The 14,174-nt window shown below is 34.7% G+C and overlaps 1 protein-coding gene across 1 annotated transcript; it reads left to right on the plus strand.

The window, feature by feature from the left end:
* The first annotated feature begins 10,326 nt into the window (after positions 1–10,326).
* On the plus strand, positions 10,327–12,182 carry RAX2 (Duplicated homeodomain-like superfamily protein). The gene is made up of 3 exons (XM_089142847.1): positions 10,327–10,726; positions 10,842–10,971; positions 11,160–12,182. Exons 1-3 carry the CDS (start codon positions 10,591–10,593, stop codon positions 11,938–11,940), a joined length of 1,047 nt encoding a protein of 348 aa, XP_088998973.1. The 5' UTR covers positions 10,327–10,590; the 3' UTR covers positions 11,941–12,182.
* The last annotated feature ends 1,992 nt before the right edge of the window (positions 12,183–14,174 follow it).

Here is a 14,174-nt window from a genome sequence, read left to right on the forward strand (position 1 = left end):
CCAAAAAAAAAATTACATTTAATATTTTAATTTTATTTATGTAAAAGACTAACGGGTTGACGGGCCACACACAGGCTGGGCCGGGCCAGCCCGAAATCGTTCGGGCTGAGGACCCTCAGCCCAATTAAGGCCCATTAAGAATCGGTTCGGGCCGGTTCGGGCTATAACAGGCCGGTTCGGTCCGATTTTAACGGTTTGGGTTGAAAATTGACACCCCTAGCCTACGGGTTACACTCTATCTTCTTTTACATATTTTTAAGTGAACATAAGAATAACTCAAATAAATCAACAATTAGGACCCATCTTTTGTAGCCCACAACCCATATGGATTAGGAAAACCTTGGCCCATGGGCAGGTGAGCCCAAAGGGGAGAAGAGTTTGAAACTCTACTAATTGTTAAGGGTAGAATATCCTTTATCCTTTTGGTATAATTTCCAACATAAATTTAAGAAGAAAACAAAATAGTCCATCTGTTATAATTAGCTTTAGCTAAATCATGATAAACGCAAGGCTTAAACACTAACTTAATGAAAGAGTACTACATTAATCATTAATTAAATTTTCATCCGTGCACGAGATACATATATTCTATGAGGATATATGGTAGGTACCTCGTCAATTTAAACATTTCCAAATTTTTTAACAACTCAATTAACCGTTCCTCCCAAATTAGAAGCATTTCTCCATTGGCATTTTGTTTCTTCTTTAAGACCTTACATCTTGTTTTCCAACACAAAGATCAAGGACAATAATAACCTGAAAAATATAATATTATTGCAAATATAGTAGATTGGAGTCTTAGTCATCATCAAAGTGGTGGCACTCTTTGTTATTGTGAGGGATAATAGATGCACAACCAAGAAGGAAGAAGAATACACACAAGAGTGATTTAACATGGTTCGGTAAAATTCTATCTACGTCCACCAGAGAGAAAATAAGTTTTACTATTTTTAATAAACCACACACCACTTTCACACCAACAAAGTGCTACCTTTTGCTTGCTCCCAATCCTTATCTTCAGGATGGGTTCTCTAATCCCCTACAAGGATTGATTCCCCAATTTCCTACAGAGATTGATACCTACAGGTTATCCCACAGAGACTATTTATAGAGAAACCTAAAACTCTAATCTCAATGTAATTACAATTTTACTCCATTAGTAATTGACCAAAACCCTATTTCAATTACAAATACAACCAAAACCATAATTATCTCGAAAGCATACAAAATTTATATCACTAAGTTTGGAACGAAGATGTGGGGGACTGAAATTCGAATTCAGGGCTTTCTTGATCTTATTACCTCTATACAAGAAATTGTTAAATTCGAATCCTCTACCTATCAAGGTAGAGATCTATGTTTCTCTTAAACATTTTCATCGCATATTAGGAAAGGGGCCCACCTCTATGACTCTCAGTTATAAATTAAAGGTGGGACCTCCATTAAACTTCATTTTATTGTATGCTGAAGAGATATGAAGAGCACAGAGACCCCTGTCTGCCACTGCCACCACTGTGAGAATTCACAATTCTTAGCATATGATTAAGATACACAATGGTCCCAATTTGCAATTCTTCTTTTTCAAGTAATTACGTGTTCAAATAATAAAGAAACTAAAACAAATCTCTCCAAAGGGGAAAGATCGAATCCATTGTTGAAGATTCATTATGAGAAGGATGTTAATTTTTTATCACAAGAAAATGGAGTTAATTGCGTGGATCCTCCTTTAACCACTTTTTTTCTAAAAAAAGAAATTAAATATCAATCTATTAATTTTTGTATTATATTCCTCGTAGGACCAATTTTATATGTTTAATATCGAAATCATGAGTTACATAATTCTAATTTATTCACCAAAATTATTGTCCATGTTCAATGAAATCAGACTGAAATCTAAGATTTATCCTGTACACTTTGTATTCATGTATCAATTTTAATTAACAAGAGAAAAATATCTAATGAAGATCTCATGAAATGTTCTAACCTCCAAAACAAATGAATAATACTAATTTAAAAATCACATCACCGCGCGAAAAAAAATAAAATACTCCTCATTCATTTATATGTTTCATGGAGACATGGAACCAGAAAATAAAAAATAATAATAATTTTTTTAATCAATGACTGCGTTTGTTTGATGGAATAAAGGTATTAGGAAAAAATGGGTGAGAAAATTATTGAAAAAATCAATTTTTTCGTACTCTTTTTTTAAATTCCAAAAATGTAAATTATTTGGTTGCTTGTTGTGTCAGTGATGTCAAGCTAACTCAACATTTCTCACTGGGCAAGGGGGGGGGTCTTTTCAAAACCTCACAAAAGTGTGGGACTTTGTAGAAAAACATGGAAAAGTAAAATGTGGGACCCACAATTAATAATTTTCCACACTTTCCTTTCATTTCCTACTCTTCTCCCTCACCCCACTACACATAGGGCCCACATGTTTTTTTTCTTCTTACCCCACATTTGCAAAGAAACACAGCCTAGTGTCAATTTTTGGAACCAAATCATTGAAATCGAACTGAACCAGCCCATCAAGATTCAAACTGGATTAACTCAAGGCTAATTAGTGGATTATTTTTGGGCAAAGGGTGGTTGAGACTTGGGGTGTAAATGGATAATAGAAATCCGCTTCCAAATTAGCATTATTCGTTGATTAAATTACCTTTTTGAATTTGTTTTCTTATTTTTACAGATTTTGTGAATATTTTCTAGACTTTCTACTAACATAGATAAAAGGAAAATCAATAGTGAATAAATTTAAGAAAATAAAAAACTAAAATGAGTAACCAACGGTGGTTGGCCCAAGTGGTAAGTAGCTTGGTTCGCTTAAGCAAGGTTCCGGTATCGAAACCTTGTGGATGGGAAAATGAAAGTCCTCACTTTGGGAGACTCACCCACCACAGGGACCCTGCCAATTGTGGTTCAATCCGGTGGTTGTCCAATTGTATTACCACCCGGGGTGGAAGTAGTTTTATTTTAAAACGATTTCCCACTCGAGGAAAAGAAAAGTAAGATGTAACCAACGGGGGTTGGTCCAAGTGGTAAGCAGCTTGGTTCGCTTAAGCAAGGTTCCGGTATCGAATCCACAAGGTATGTCTTTGGGTTGAATTAGGATATTTGTAATTTTTTGTTTGGTCCATTCATTTGGTTTGGGAATCAGGGATTTTTTTGGTAAATAGTACTTTATTCAGAAACCTGAAGAGTAGCCGAGCATAGCTCTAACAACCACTGACTGGAAATAAGCCATTCATTTGGTTTGGGAATTAGGGTTGGGGCCCCTCTTCTTCTCTCTTGCGACTACAATTAGGGTTTTTCCTCTTCTTCTTTTCTCTTCTATTTTTGTCTTAATTCTTGACGAGGGATTTTGGAGCTTTGAGTTTGTTGTGTTGCGTTCTAATTTTGACGGTTACTTTTGTACAAGTTTTAGATGTCAGTCTTAGTTTCTTAGTGCATTGGGCTTTCTCTTGAGCCCTGAAGACGTAGACCATATAATACATTATGTGTTTTCCTATTCAATAAAATTTTGAAATAGTGTTTAGCATTTAGTTGTGCTAACACATTATATGTTTTCCTATTCAATAGAATTTTGAAATAGATTGAAAAAGTTGGCCTATTTTACTGTTTAAAGAGGTTGAAGTGGTAAGTTTATCTGGGCCTTAAATCTAAGAGGCAAAATCTTAGGTCAAAGTATAACTTTTAATTTGAAATAGAGTAAGACGAGTTGATAATGGTCTCCAAACCAATTCAATTCGAACCCAAATCAAATCCAATTCAAACTCAAAAAATACACACCAATGTGAAACTAGACAATAACTAATTTTTTTTTTATATTATTTTTTATGATTTATATTTGGGTTTAAGACTTTGAGCCTAAAGTCGAAAACACTAAATAAAAACGGGCCTGAACCGCACCGTTGACACCCATAGAACCAATGATGATTGAGTAAATGACTTCAAAAATTCGTTAATGATGATAATATGGAATCTCCATGCATTGTAACCGCTGAAAAATTATATGATGTGGACCAATTAGAAAAGCTTTGCCAATACTATATGGATAGTGGGAACATTATTATATAAAATGTAATGGATATTTTGACAGATGACTCATGAAAAAATGATATCATAAGGGATCTGAGTGGGATCATCTCCCCGACAAGGAGCATTCCTGTGCTCCCTCGACAATATTACAATTACAAATTATGTGGGGCCTACAAGTAAAAAATAAAATATTTAAAAAAATCATCATCCTACTCTATGGGTCCCCTGTAATTTGTAGTCAATAGCCATCGAGTGAGATTTTCTAAAAAAAATTTTGTGTTTTAACAATAAAAATACAAAAATGAGGCACTTATTTTTAAAATAATAATAATAATAATAAGAGGCAGGCAAGTTTGAGAATAAAGCATGCTTTTATTTCATTATTTTATAATTGAATTTATATATTCGTCCGAGTGGATGTTGGTGTAGGGGATTTTTCCACACTGACGTAGTGGGAAGAGGAGAAAATTTTGCAAAAACATAGAGGTGGGTCCCCTTTTGTGTGTCACTTTCTGTGGGACCACTCACCGCCGCATCCATCCATACTTGGCGTGGCAAACGCTATCCCCCTAGATACGTCATTCATGACGTCATTTCTCCAGATTTCTCTAATTTAAATATTTCGTACATTATTCATCACCATTTTTTTAATATTACGATTATTAAATGACAGAAAAACAAAACACTGAAAACTATTTCTTTAATGAATTTCTGTTTCTTAATGGGATTTTAAAATTAATTGCCAAACAGGCCCCGGTCTCTTTCTCTTCTCTATCTTCTTCTCTTCTGGTGTCGCCGTCTTCAGTCACCACTAAATCGCTCCCTTGGACTCAAACAGTCGTTTTTGGCCACTGATACTTAACCCTAAAGTCTAGACATCCTATCACAAGAACGAGAAAAGAATCTTAGGGGCATTAACGTAAACATGCTTTTAGAAGCTAGACCATATAAGAAGCTTATAATTCCTGCCAAACTCATGACCCTATGAGTGATGGATGTGAGTGGTGACATAACAGCAAGGTTGGTGTGTTGGATAGCCATGCATGCATTCGATTAGGTCATCGGAGGACTTAATTGTAATATCACATTTTTGGCTTGACACTTGAGACTTGAGAGTTGAGAGAAATATAGTCACAGATTGGTTGCCGACCATTAGAGAAAAAAGAAATACGATTAAGTCTTCTTTGCATTTGATAAGCACCTAATTAACAACCTCTCTCTCTCTCTTTCTCTCTGTGTCTCTCTCTCTCTGTGTCTCTCTCTATGTATCTCTCTTCCTTGTCCCTTCTTCCACAAGCAACACTGGCACGTACCCAGTGTCAGCAACTTCCAAGAACCGACGAAGATTGAGAGAGAGAGCTAGAGAGAGAGAGAGAGAATCTATGACCGTTGGGATTGGATAGATGTAATATTCAAATGGAAGATTCCACGACAACACAGAAAGAGAGAAGAAAGACAAGACAGGGAAGTTTGAATTTTGGAAGATGAAACCTAACTCATTAAATTTCAACAACACTTGGTTTTTTAAATGAAAACCTTTCTTGCTCTGGTTTTTCTGCTTCTGTTGTATAGACTTATGATGATGGTCAATGGCTTTTCTCCATTTTCTAGTTTATCCTCCTTTCTTCTCTCCCTCCAAACCTCTATTTTCAAGTCCTGCCTACCTGTAACTTCTTCATTTATTATCTTATCATAAAGTCCTTACATGCATGAACCCATCAAAACCCTTTTTCTCTCTCTTCTCTCTCTCTCTCTCTCTCTGGGTAGCTACCTAGCTAGCTAGACCTAGTAGTAGTGGAGCCCAAGCAGCATGGCCATGCATGAAGAGTTTGCAGAGATGATCAGCTAGCAGCTCTAGAGCCCATCAACTATTAAGCTTTCTCTTCAGTTTTCATCTACTTGGAGCTGCTGGAGGTACCATCATCTGATCTGATGAACACACATTTTCCACACGCAACATATATGGTTGGTCAGATCTTGTTTTACTCTTGCCAGTTGTGAAAGATCCCCTTCACCTCTCCTACATTCTACAGATACCTTCCTATACACATAGACATACATCTCCATCATGTATCTCATATTCTCATCAGAGAGAGAGAGAGAGAGCAAAAGAGAGAGAGAGAGATGTGCCATTCCAGCATGCATAGGCTTTCCTGAAAGGATTCCCTTGATGATTAATTATATTAAATGAAAAAAATATAATTTTTTCCCCACTTCACATTTTATAACAAAAAAATAAAAATAAAAATCTTATAATAGATACATTATAGGAAAGAATAATGAGTGATAATGATTGTATTTAAAAAGATTAGAGCTGTATTAAATAAACAAGTGGTATTGATAGCAACATGTAATCAACCATTTCAAATAATGTGACTATGCATGTGTCCGTAGGTATCAGACATGTCTTTGTGTTATTAAAAAATGTTATTATTTATATTAATACCTTCAAGCCCTAATTAATTATATCTTGTATCTTTGTTATCAATATCTCAATAGTTTTTTATTCACAGCTCTAGATCCAATGTGTTCTCTCTACTTTAATGTTTAAACTAGGATCTTTCCTTTTTCTTTTTTTTTTTTTTTCTTAATTTTTTTTTCTAAGTGTTTATGAAATATTTTCTACCAAAAATTATAAGAACAGGGTTTGAAGATTTTATTCACTTGATAATTTTTTTTAAAATAAAAATAATAGTTCATCCAAAGCTAAAGCAAAACAATAATAATCTGAATTAATCTAAGAAGGAAATAAGCTAATTAAATTTGGAAGAAAAGATGATATATTAGTTAGGCAAATTTCAACAAAACATAGTTAGGGTCGAGTCAAAAATTAAAGTCGATCAAGAACCTTTCCGTCACCCTTGAGGAAGAGAGATCGCTTTAAATCTCGAAAATGATGTCTGGACTAGAAAAAGGAGAAGCATTTTCTACTTTGTACAACAAGAGACTTGAAATTCATGTCTACTAGATTCTTTCTCCATTTTAAGTCACAAAAAACTATCTCTATTAAAAAAAAAAGAGAAAGATTAAAATATAAGATAATCTTAATCAATGTCCATTCTTCATAACCCTACTCCACTTTCTATGGCTTTATAGGTTCCAGTTAAAAATGACTCGATCCATAACTCTCTAGACATGAGAAAGACTCTTAATTGTGCCCCATTTGATAAACTCTATCACGGCAATAGCTTCAACCTTCTGGCAAAAAGACAAGCTAGCTAAAACGAAAGAAAAAAAAAAAAAAAGCGATTGAAGATTTAATTCATTTGACAAATTTTGTTCTTAAATAGAATAAAAATAAAAGCTCCATTCAAAAACTTAAATGAAACAATGTAACTTGAATCAGAAACAAATAAGATGATTAAAAGATGATTAAGTCTGAAAGAAAAGATTTACTAATTAAGCACCAACTAACAACAATTAGGGTCGCGTCAAAGAAAAAAAAGGGCCAAGAACCTTTCTTTCAACTTTGATGAAGAGAAATCTTTTAGTCTCATAAATGAAGTTTGGATCGAAAAAAAATATGCTTTCAACTTTGTTCAATAAGAGACTTCAAATTCATCTTTACTAGATTCCTTCTCCATTTTAGGTCATGAAAAACTCTCCATGGAGAAAGAAAAAAATATATACGAAAAAATAAAACTAAGATAATCTTAATCAATTTCTATATTCCATAACCCCACTCCACTTTCTAGGGCTTCCAAGTTAAAAGTGATTCCATAACTCCCTAGGCATGAGAAGACCCTAAATTTGTAGCACATTTAATATACTCTGTCACAGCTATAGCTTCAGCCTCCTAGCAAAAAGACAAGCTAGCCAGTTTCATTTTTAATCCTCATTTGGAAAAGATATTCTTCTCTTCTTGGAACTCATATACATATAATCGCTGTTTAAAGTATTCCATGGTGTAATGTGATACTGACCATTGCATATCCATATTGATATAACTGATATGATACATATTGAAATGTCTCTCTTTTCATTTTTATAGGGTACGTATTGGATATACCAAAATATATTTGTCAGTATAATACAATACTCAATACGAAATTATGTGTCCCTTAAAATCACCAAGAACGATATAATATTTGATACCAATACTATAACCCTTGCATCTGATATTGATTGTATAACGATGATCATATGGTTGTACAGTTTACAAATAAATATAGAAATGAGTATACATGGATCAATAGGAGAGCACGTGTCAATTCCCAAGCCTTCTCCATTTTTGAAACTTGTTGTAGATACTCTCCTAAGTGATCTAAATTGTATCTTCTTATTCTTGCCAAATGTGAAAAGAAAATAAATCTTTTTTATTAGAAATAAATTAATTTTGTTTTTCTTATTTTTTTTAAGAGTTGAAGTATTAAGTGAACTTGGTCCCCTAAATCTTGGTATGTGAGGAGAGAATATCCCCTTAAAATAATAAAATATATATATATAATGGGTTGAATCGTGTAAAGAGAATGTGAAATGAAGAAAATTAATATAAAGGAAATTGATATGGTCCCAATTTAGCCCCAAATTTATCCCTTATAATACTAAAAATGATTCTTGCTTCTTCTCTTCTTTTTACCTGTTACAAATAAATAAATGAATTTATTAGTTAATTATATTAACTACTATATTTAGGATTCTTGTAGTTGGCTTATGGTGTGACCTTCTTTCACCTAGCAAGAAGTTTTAGCAGCTTATATTTATTATTATTATTTCTAAGAAAAATTGATTTTCATAATCTCATCAAAATCAATGTCTTAATATTTATATTATATAAATTTTTTATTGAAAAATATTTCTAAATTTAGAAATATGCTTGAGGGTCTAGTGGTGGACCCTATATTGATTTATCATGTCATAATGGACTAATTTCAACCCAATCGAGCTGCAACCATGCCAATCATTTGGTCATAGGAGAGTTGTTGAAATAGGAGCCCTTTGTGCTTAGGTGTTTTCAGAGATTATCCCAAAGATTGATTTTAATGTTGACTTCTCATTGATTATCATAAATTTTGGATTTAATTCATTTACCCATTAAGTGAATATGCCTTGGGGTTAGTAAGCATTGTAGATCTGAAGAAGTATAATAAGATTTACTGTCCATATACCCATCAGAGATGATCTGAGAAGCATAAATTGATAAAAACAAATGGGTTTTATCCCAAAACCCACCAAAAGCTTTGTTGGTTTGGAGCAGCATGAGTCAAAAGACAGAAAAGTGAGTGAGTTGTTCTTCATGGGAATATTCCAACATTCCACACAAGCCCTAGCTAGCTAGGGTTACAGCACAAGGTGCACATGCTAATTATTGATCTAAATATTATCACTGAAATTATATGTATTGTCTGTTTCCAAGATTCCAATCTTTCATTAAAGTTTATGAGACTATTATTAACTGATAAAACCCTAGTTTCATTTTTCATTGACTCTTGTGATTAAGTCACATGTGAAGCAGTAGATCAGAATGCTCCAGAAGAGAAAAGAGAAGAGAATTCATTATTCTGGCGTTGCTCATCAACTGGGTAGATGTTTATTTTATGGTAAACCAATAAAAATTTATGCCATGTTGTGTCTCAGAATTCTAGTTCCAAGAACAGTTTGATCTTTTGTGAAGAACTTGGAGTTTGATTCGTAAGAATAGGAAGTCATAAGAAAGGTATAGATAAGGTCTATTTCAGTTCATGAACAAAGAAGAAAGAAATTAGAGAGAAGAAGATACAATGCACACAGCATTGCAATGTAATTTTCCACAAGCGACTGATGTGTCACTCTATGTGATTCACTGATTGAATAGCTTACATAAAACAATTTCAATTATATTAATTAGTACAGTGATTGGTCCACCACCTGGTTCAGGGGGATTTTCATGGTCCATCTTCATTAATGGTTTTGAAAGAAGGTCAAGTTGATGTTAACTTGACAATTCTGATCTAAGGCCAACACAAAAACTTTATTTTTTTAAATGTCACGAAGCATCTATAATCTATCATACAAATAGATGATATGTCCATTTCAACCGAAAGAGCCACTCAATCATCTCATCACCGATAAAGATTTAGAAATAGTTAGGGCAAGGTAAACCAAGAACAGTTAAAGCATATGACTTAGCCTATAGGGTTTAGAGTTTGGACAAGTCAGGTTTGGGTGTCCCACAGAGCAATCTTTTTCAATTTCTGATTATATTACAATAAATTGTATGACTTTGGATACTAGAGAGAGAGAGAGAGTGGTCTAGTTAATGTATGGGAAGGGTTTATTCAAGATTAAAAGTTAGTATTAGTATTAGCTAGCTATTAGCTAATCATCAGAAAGAAGGTTAGAAGAAGTAGTAGTGATTGAAATTAGAGAACTTTCCGTTGACTTGTGTATCTCTCTCGATAATTACTTCCATGGCTTTCCGAACTTCATAACCTTCCAGACTTCTAAATAAAGCCATCATCATCACCAATACCCAAAGCTAGTTTTGGAGAGGAAAGAGAGGAACCTTCTTTCCAGGGGGGACTTCTGGAGAAAGAGATAAAAGATCAACTGAACTCCTCAAGAGAGAAAATGGGGAGAGCTCCTTGCTGTGACAAGGCAAACGTGAAGAAAGGGCCATGGTCACCAGAAGAAGATTCTAAGCTCAAGGAGTTCATCGAGAAGTATGGAACTGGTGGTAATTGGATTGCACTCCCACACAAGGCTGGTAAGATTTGCTCAAAAAAGAAAACTGAATTTCTGGGTTTCCTTTTCTGCTCTTCTTTTGTCCCCTACTCGTTCTGATTGTTTCCTGTTTCCCTTAAATGGTTTGGTTCTCTCAGGTCTGAAGAGATGTGGAAAAAGTTGCAGATTAAGATGGCTTAACTACTTAAGACCCAACATTAAGCATGGAGAATTTTCTGATGCTGAAGACAGGATGATCTGTGGTCTCTTTTCTAGCATTGGGAGCAGGTATCCTTCAATTTCTTTCTTTGCAAAAGTCCCAGTTTTTTCAGTCCATATTCGAACAACTTAGGTTATCCAACTTTGTCAGATTAGATCTCTTCATCTGAGATGTACTGAAAATTTTGTCTTGTTTCTTCTGCTTCTTCTTCTTTTGCTGGTTTTGTCTTAATGGAACTTATTCCACCTGAGTGCAGGTGGTCAATAATAGCAGCTCACTTGCCAGGCAGGACTGACAATGATATCAAGAACTACTGGAACACTAAGCTCAAGAGGAAACTCATGGGTTTAGTCCCTCCTAACAATTCCTCTCAAAGAAAAACCCATCATCAACAAACCTTCTCATCTAATCATCTTCAAAGCATGTCTTCTTCATCACCTTCACTATCATCTTCATCATCATATAAAGATAGCAGTATGAATACCACTAATTACTACACCCCCACTAAATCTTTCACAAGCCCTGAGCCAATTTCATTCCCACCAAATCTCTGGAGCAACACCAATGGTTCTGTCGTCACTAATAGTACTCCTGCTACTGCTTCCCTTCTCAGAACTCAACAGAGCTTAGCGGGTCCTATGTATCAGTACCAAGGGAAAGACAATTTTCTCATGTTTGGAGGTTCTGCTGAACCAAGTTGCAGTTCTTCCAATGGAAGTAGCAGCAACCAGATCAGCTATGGGAGAGAGATTGAATTTGAATTTGGTGGTAGTGGTGTCAATGGTGAGCAGCAGCATATGTCTCTTGGGACATATCCCTATAATGGAGTTGAAGAAAACCAGAAGCTATTCCTTGGCAGCAACACTAATGGAGGTCACGGATTTGATGGTTGGAATGAAAGACCAAATGGGTTGTGGGGAGAAACTTCATTAGAGAATGGGCTGGAGGAGATTAAGCAGCTCATTAGCACTCATGGTTGTAATAATAGTTTCTTTGTTGATGAAAACAAGACACAAGGGAGGGCCATGTACTATTGAAACTGACACTGACTGTATGTAAATCAGAAAAAGATTTGAAGGGGTATGGTGGGAGGAGACTCAGAGATCCAATTCTGTCAGATAGGAGAAGAGAAGAGAAGGATGGAGTGTGGCAGTAAGCGATGGTCTATTTTGTTGTTTGAACACTTTTTAACTGTACATTGGTTAAAGTTCCCCCTTAGCATTTCTTTTGGGAATTGGGAATGATGTCTGTCTTAGTTCATTTCCACTGCACTGCACTGCACTGCACTGCACTATCATTCTGAAATTTATTGTCATGGAAACTGGAGAATACATCATCATTCAATTCAAGAATCAAATCAAGCATGCTAATGCCTTAATTTTATGTAGATATTTAATTAATCATTAGTTTTCTTTATTCGTTTCTCTTTCTCTCTCTCCGGTTCTCTGATTTTTTTTTCTTCTTCTTTTCTGCATTATATGTATAATATATAACCTGATCTAGCCAAGCTGCCAGGCATGGCTTGGCACTCTTGGACTAGGGGCAATTCAAGCATGTATTTGAGTTTTTCTTTTATTTGTGACATCAAATAATAGAATATGCATTAGTTGAGTGAACAAAATATATAATTAAAGGAGAATCCTTATCCTAGTCTTCTCTTTTATTTATGTTTATTTGATTGGAAATCCAAGCCTTCAAATAGGGTTGTCTTTCTTCTATTTCTCAGACTTACTGGGCATTTTTTACTGTTGAACTGGTGACAAGAGTCTGGTTAATAGAGGATACATTGTTATTTGTCAAAACCTTAAAATTTTGAATATTGATTAGAAGTAAATCGGAAGCATAACTTGGAAATTAATGGAGAACTAAACCCACTTGTGGTGCAATATATGGAACCCTTGAAAGTGATCATCTGGAACAGACACTGACAGAGAATCCTTATTGGGAAGCTGTCTATGGCTCCAAAAACGTATGATCACAAGATTCGATGCCTTCTGAGGAGACTAGTGATTTGCTGAAATTTTTATTTATTTTTCTCCATGGCCAACCCCTTTCTTTTTAAGATTTAAAGGTTCAGTGCCTTCCACACCCCCACTTAAAATATAAACAGATTGGGAAGATGTACACATTGACCTCTTCAACCTTTGCTTGCATTTCTTATTTGATTGCAACATTTCAATTGGGTTTTGCCAGCTATTTCATTTGTAAAATATTCAGTGGATGAAAACCAACCACAAGAGGAGAGAGAGAGAGAGAGAGAGAGAGAGAGAGGGTTTATCCGGGAATTCTTTTCCAGTGGAGATGGAGTGGTCAAAAGGTAAGGTTACCAACTGACACATGAAGTTTTTAACCTTCTGCTGTCCTTTTGTGAAGATTTCCTTAAGGTTCTTGACAGGTTTGTCTTAAATGAATGAACCAAAATGAAGTGAAGTGATTTGATACTTGACTATGAAGTCTTCTAAATCATAATGGGTTTTCTTACTGTGCAGATTGGAAATGCCATCAATTCAACTGCAAGTGAGTGAAACTACAAAAATATTCTGGTCTGACCCCTTTGCCATCAATTTAACTCTTCAATATCAAATCCTTGCAAGCCGGGCTGATTGAACCGGAGAAAACCAAGCAACATGTCTGGAAAAATCAACTTGGGTGGCTAATCTTTTCATAGGCATCTAACAAGCCCTCCAAAATTAGTTCAAATCTTCAAATTCTCTTAAAATTAGTCAAAAGTGCATGTAAGCTCGTTTGAACACCTAAGTTTTGAAAAAGAATAAGGTATATTTCTAATTTGTTCTTTACAACAATCTTCGTCTCTTCTTTAATTACTATTGCCATCATCATCATCGCCTTAACCTACAGTGCTAGATTTAGGATCTCGAGATAAACATGAAATTGAGCAATGAGGATAAGCATAGTAAAAAATGGAGTCAAGATAAGGTAAAAGGATTATATATTTGAAAACCTATACCATTTTAAAATAGTACTAACTAAAAAGGATATTTCAAATGCTTATTTTCAAATATTGGACACTCAAATTGACTTATGAACCTACCTTTTTTTTTTTTTGGGTCTTTTCTAATAGATAGTATCCTAAAGGAGAGGAAGGGACGACAAGAACCAAGAGAATCGAAGACCTGATATCATGGGGTCTTACACTCCATACATTCACAAAATGCATTAGGCACTTATTCTCTATAAGCCACGAGTCTAATTTGACCTTAATTTCAGAATAATAGAAACTCAAACGCGAATAAATACTCTAATACGAAAA

This window comes from Hakea prostrata, chromosome 2, assembly GCF_041222555.1.
Source record: "Hakea prostrata isolate BN-2017 chromosome 2, UWA_Hpros_2, whole genome shotgun sequence".
Classification (NCBI taxonomy): Eukaryota; Viridiplantae; Streptophyta; class Magnoliopsida; order Proteales; family Proteaceae; genus Hakea; species Hakea prostrata.

Excerpts from the sequence above, each read along its gene's own strand:
- RAX2 (XM_089142847.1), top strand. The coding sequence starts at position 10,591 with ATGGGGAGAGCTCCTTGCTGTGACAAGGCAAACGTGAAGAAAGGGCCA. Across the intron at positions 10,727-10,841 it reads TGCACTCCCACACAAGGCTG|GTCTGAAGAGATGTGGAAAA; the intron begins GTAAGATTTGCT and ends TGGTTCTCTCAG. Across the intron at positions 10,972-11,159 it reads TTTTCTAGCATTGGGAGCAG|GTGGTCAATAATAGCAGCTC; the intron begins GTATCCTTCAAT and ends ACCTGAGTGCAG.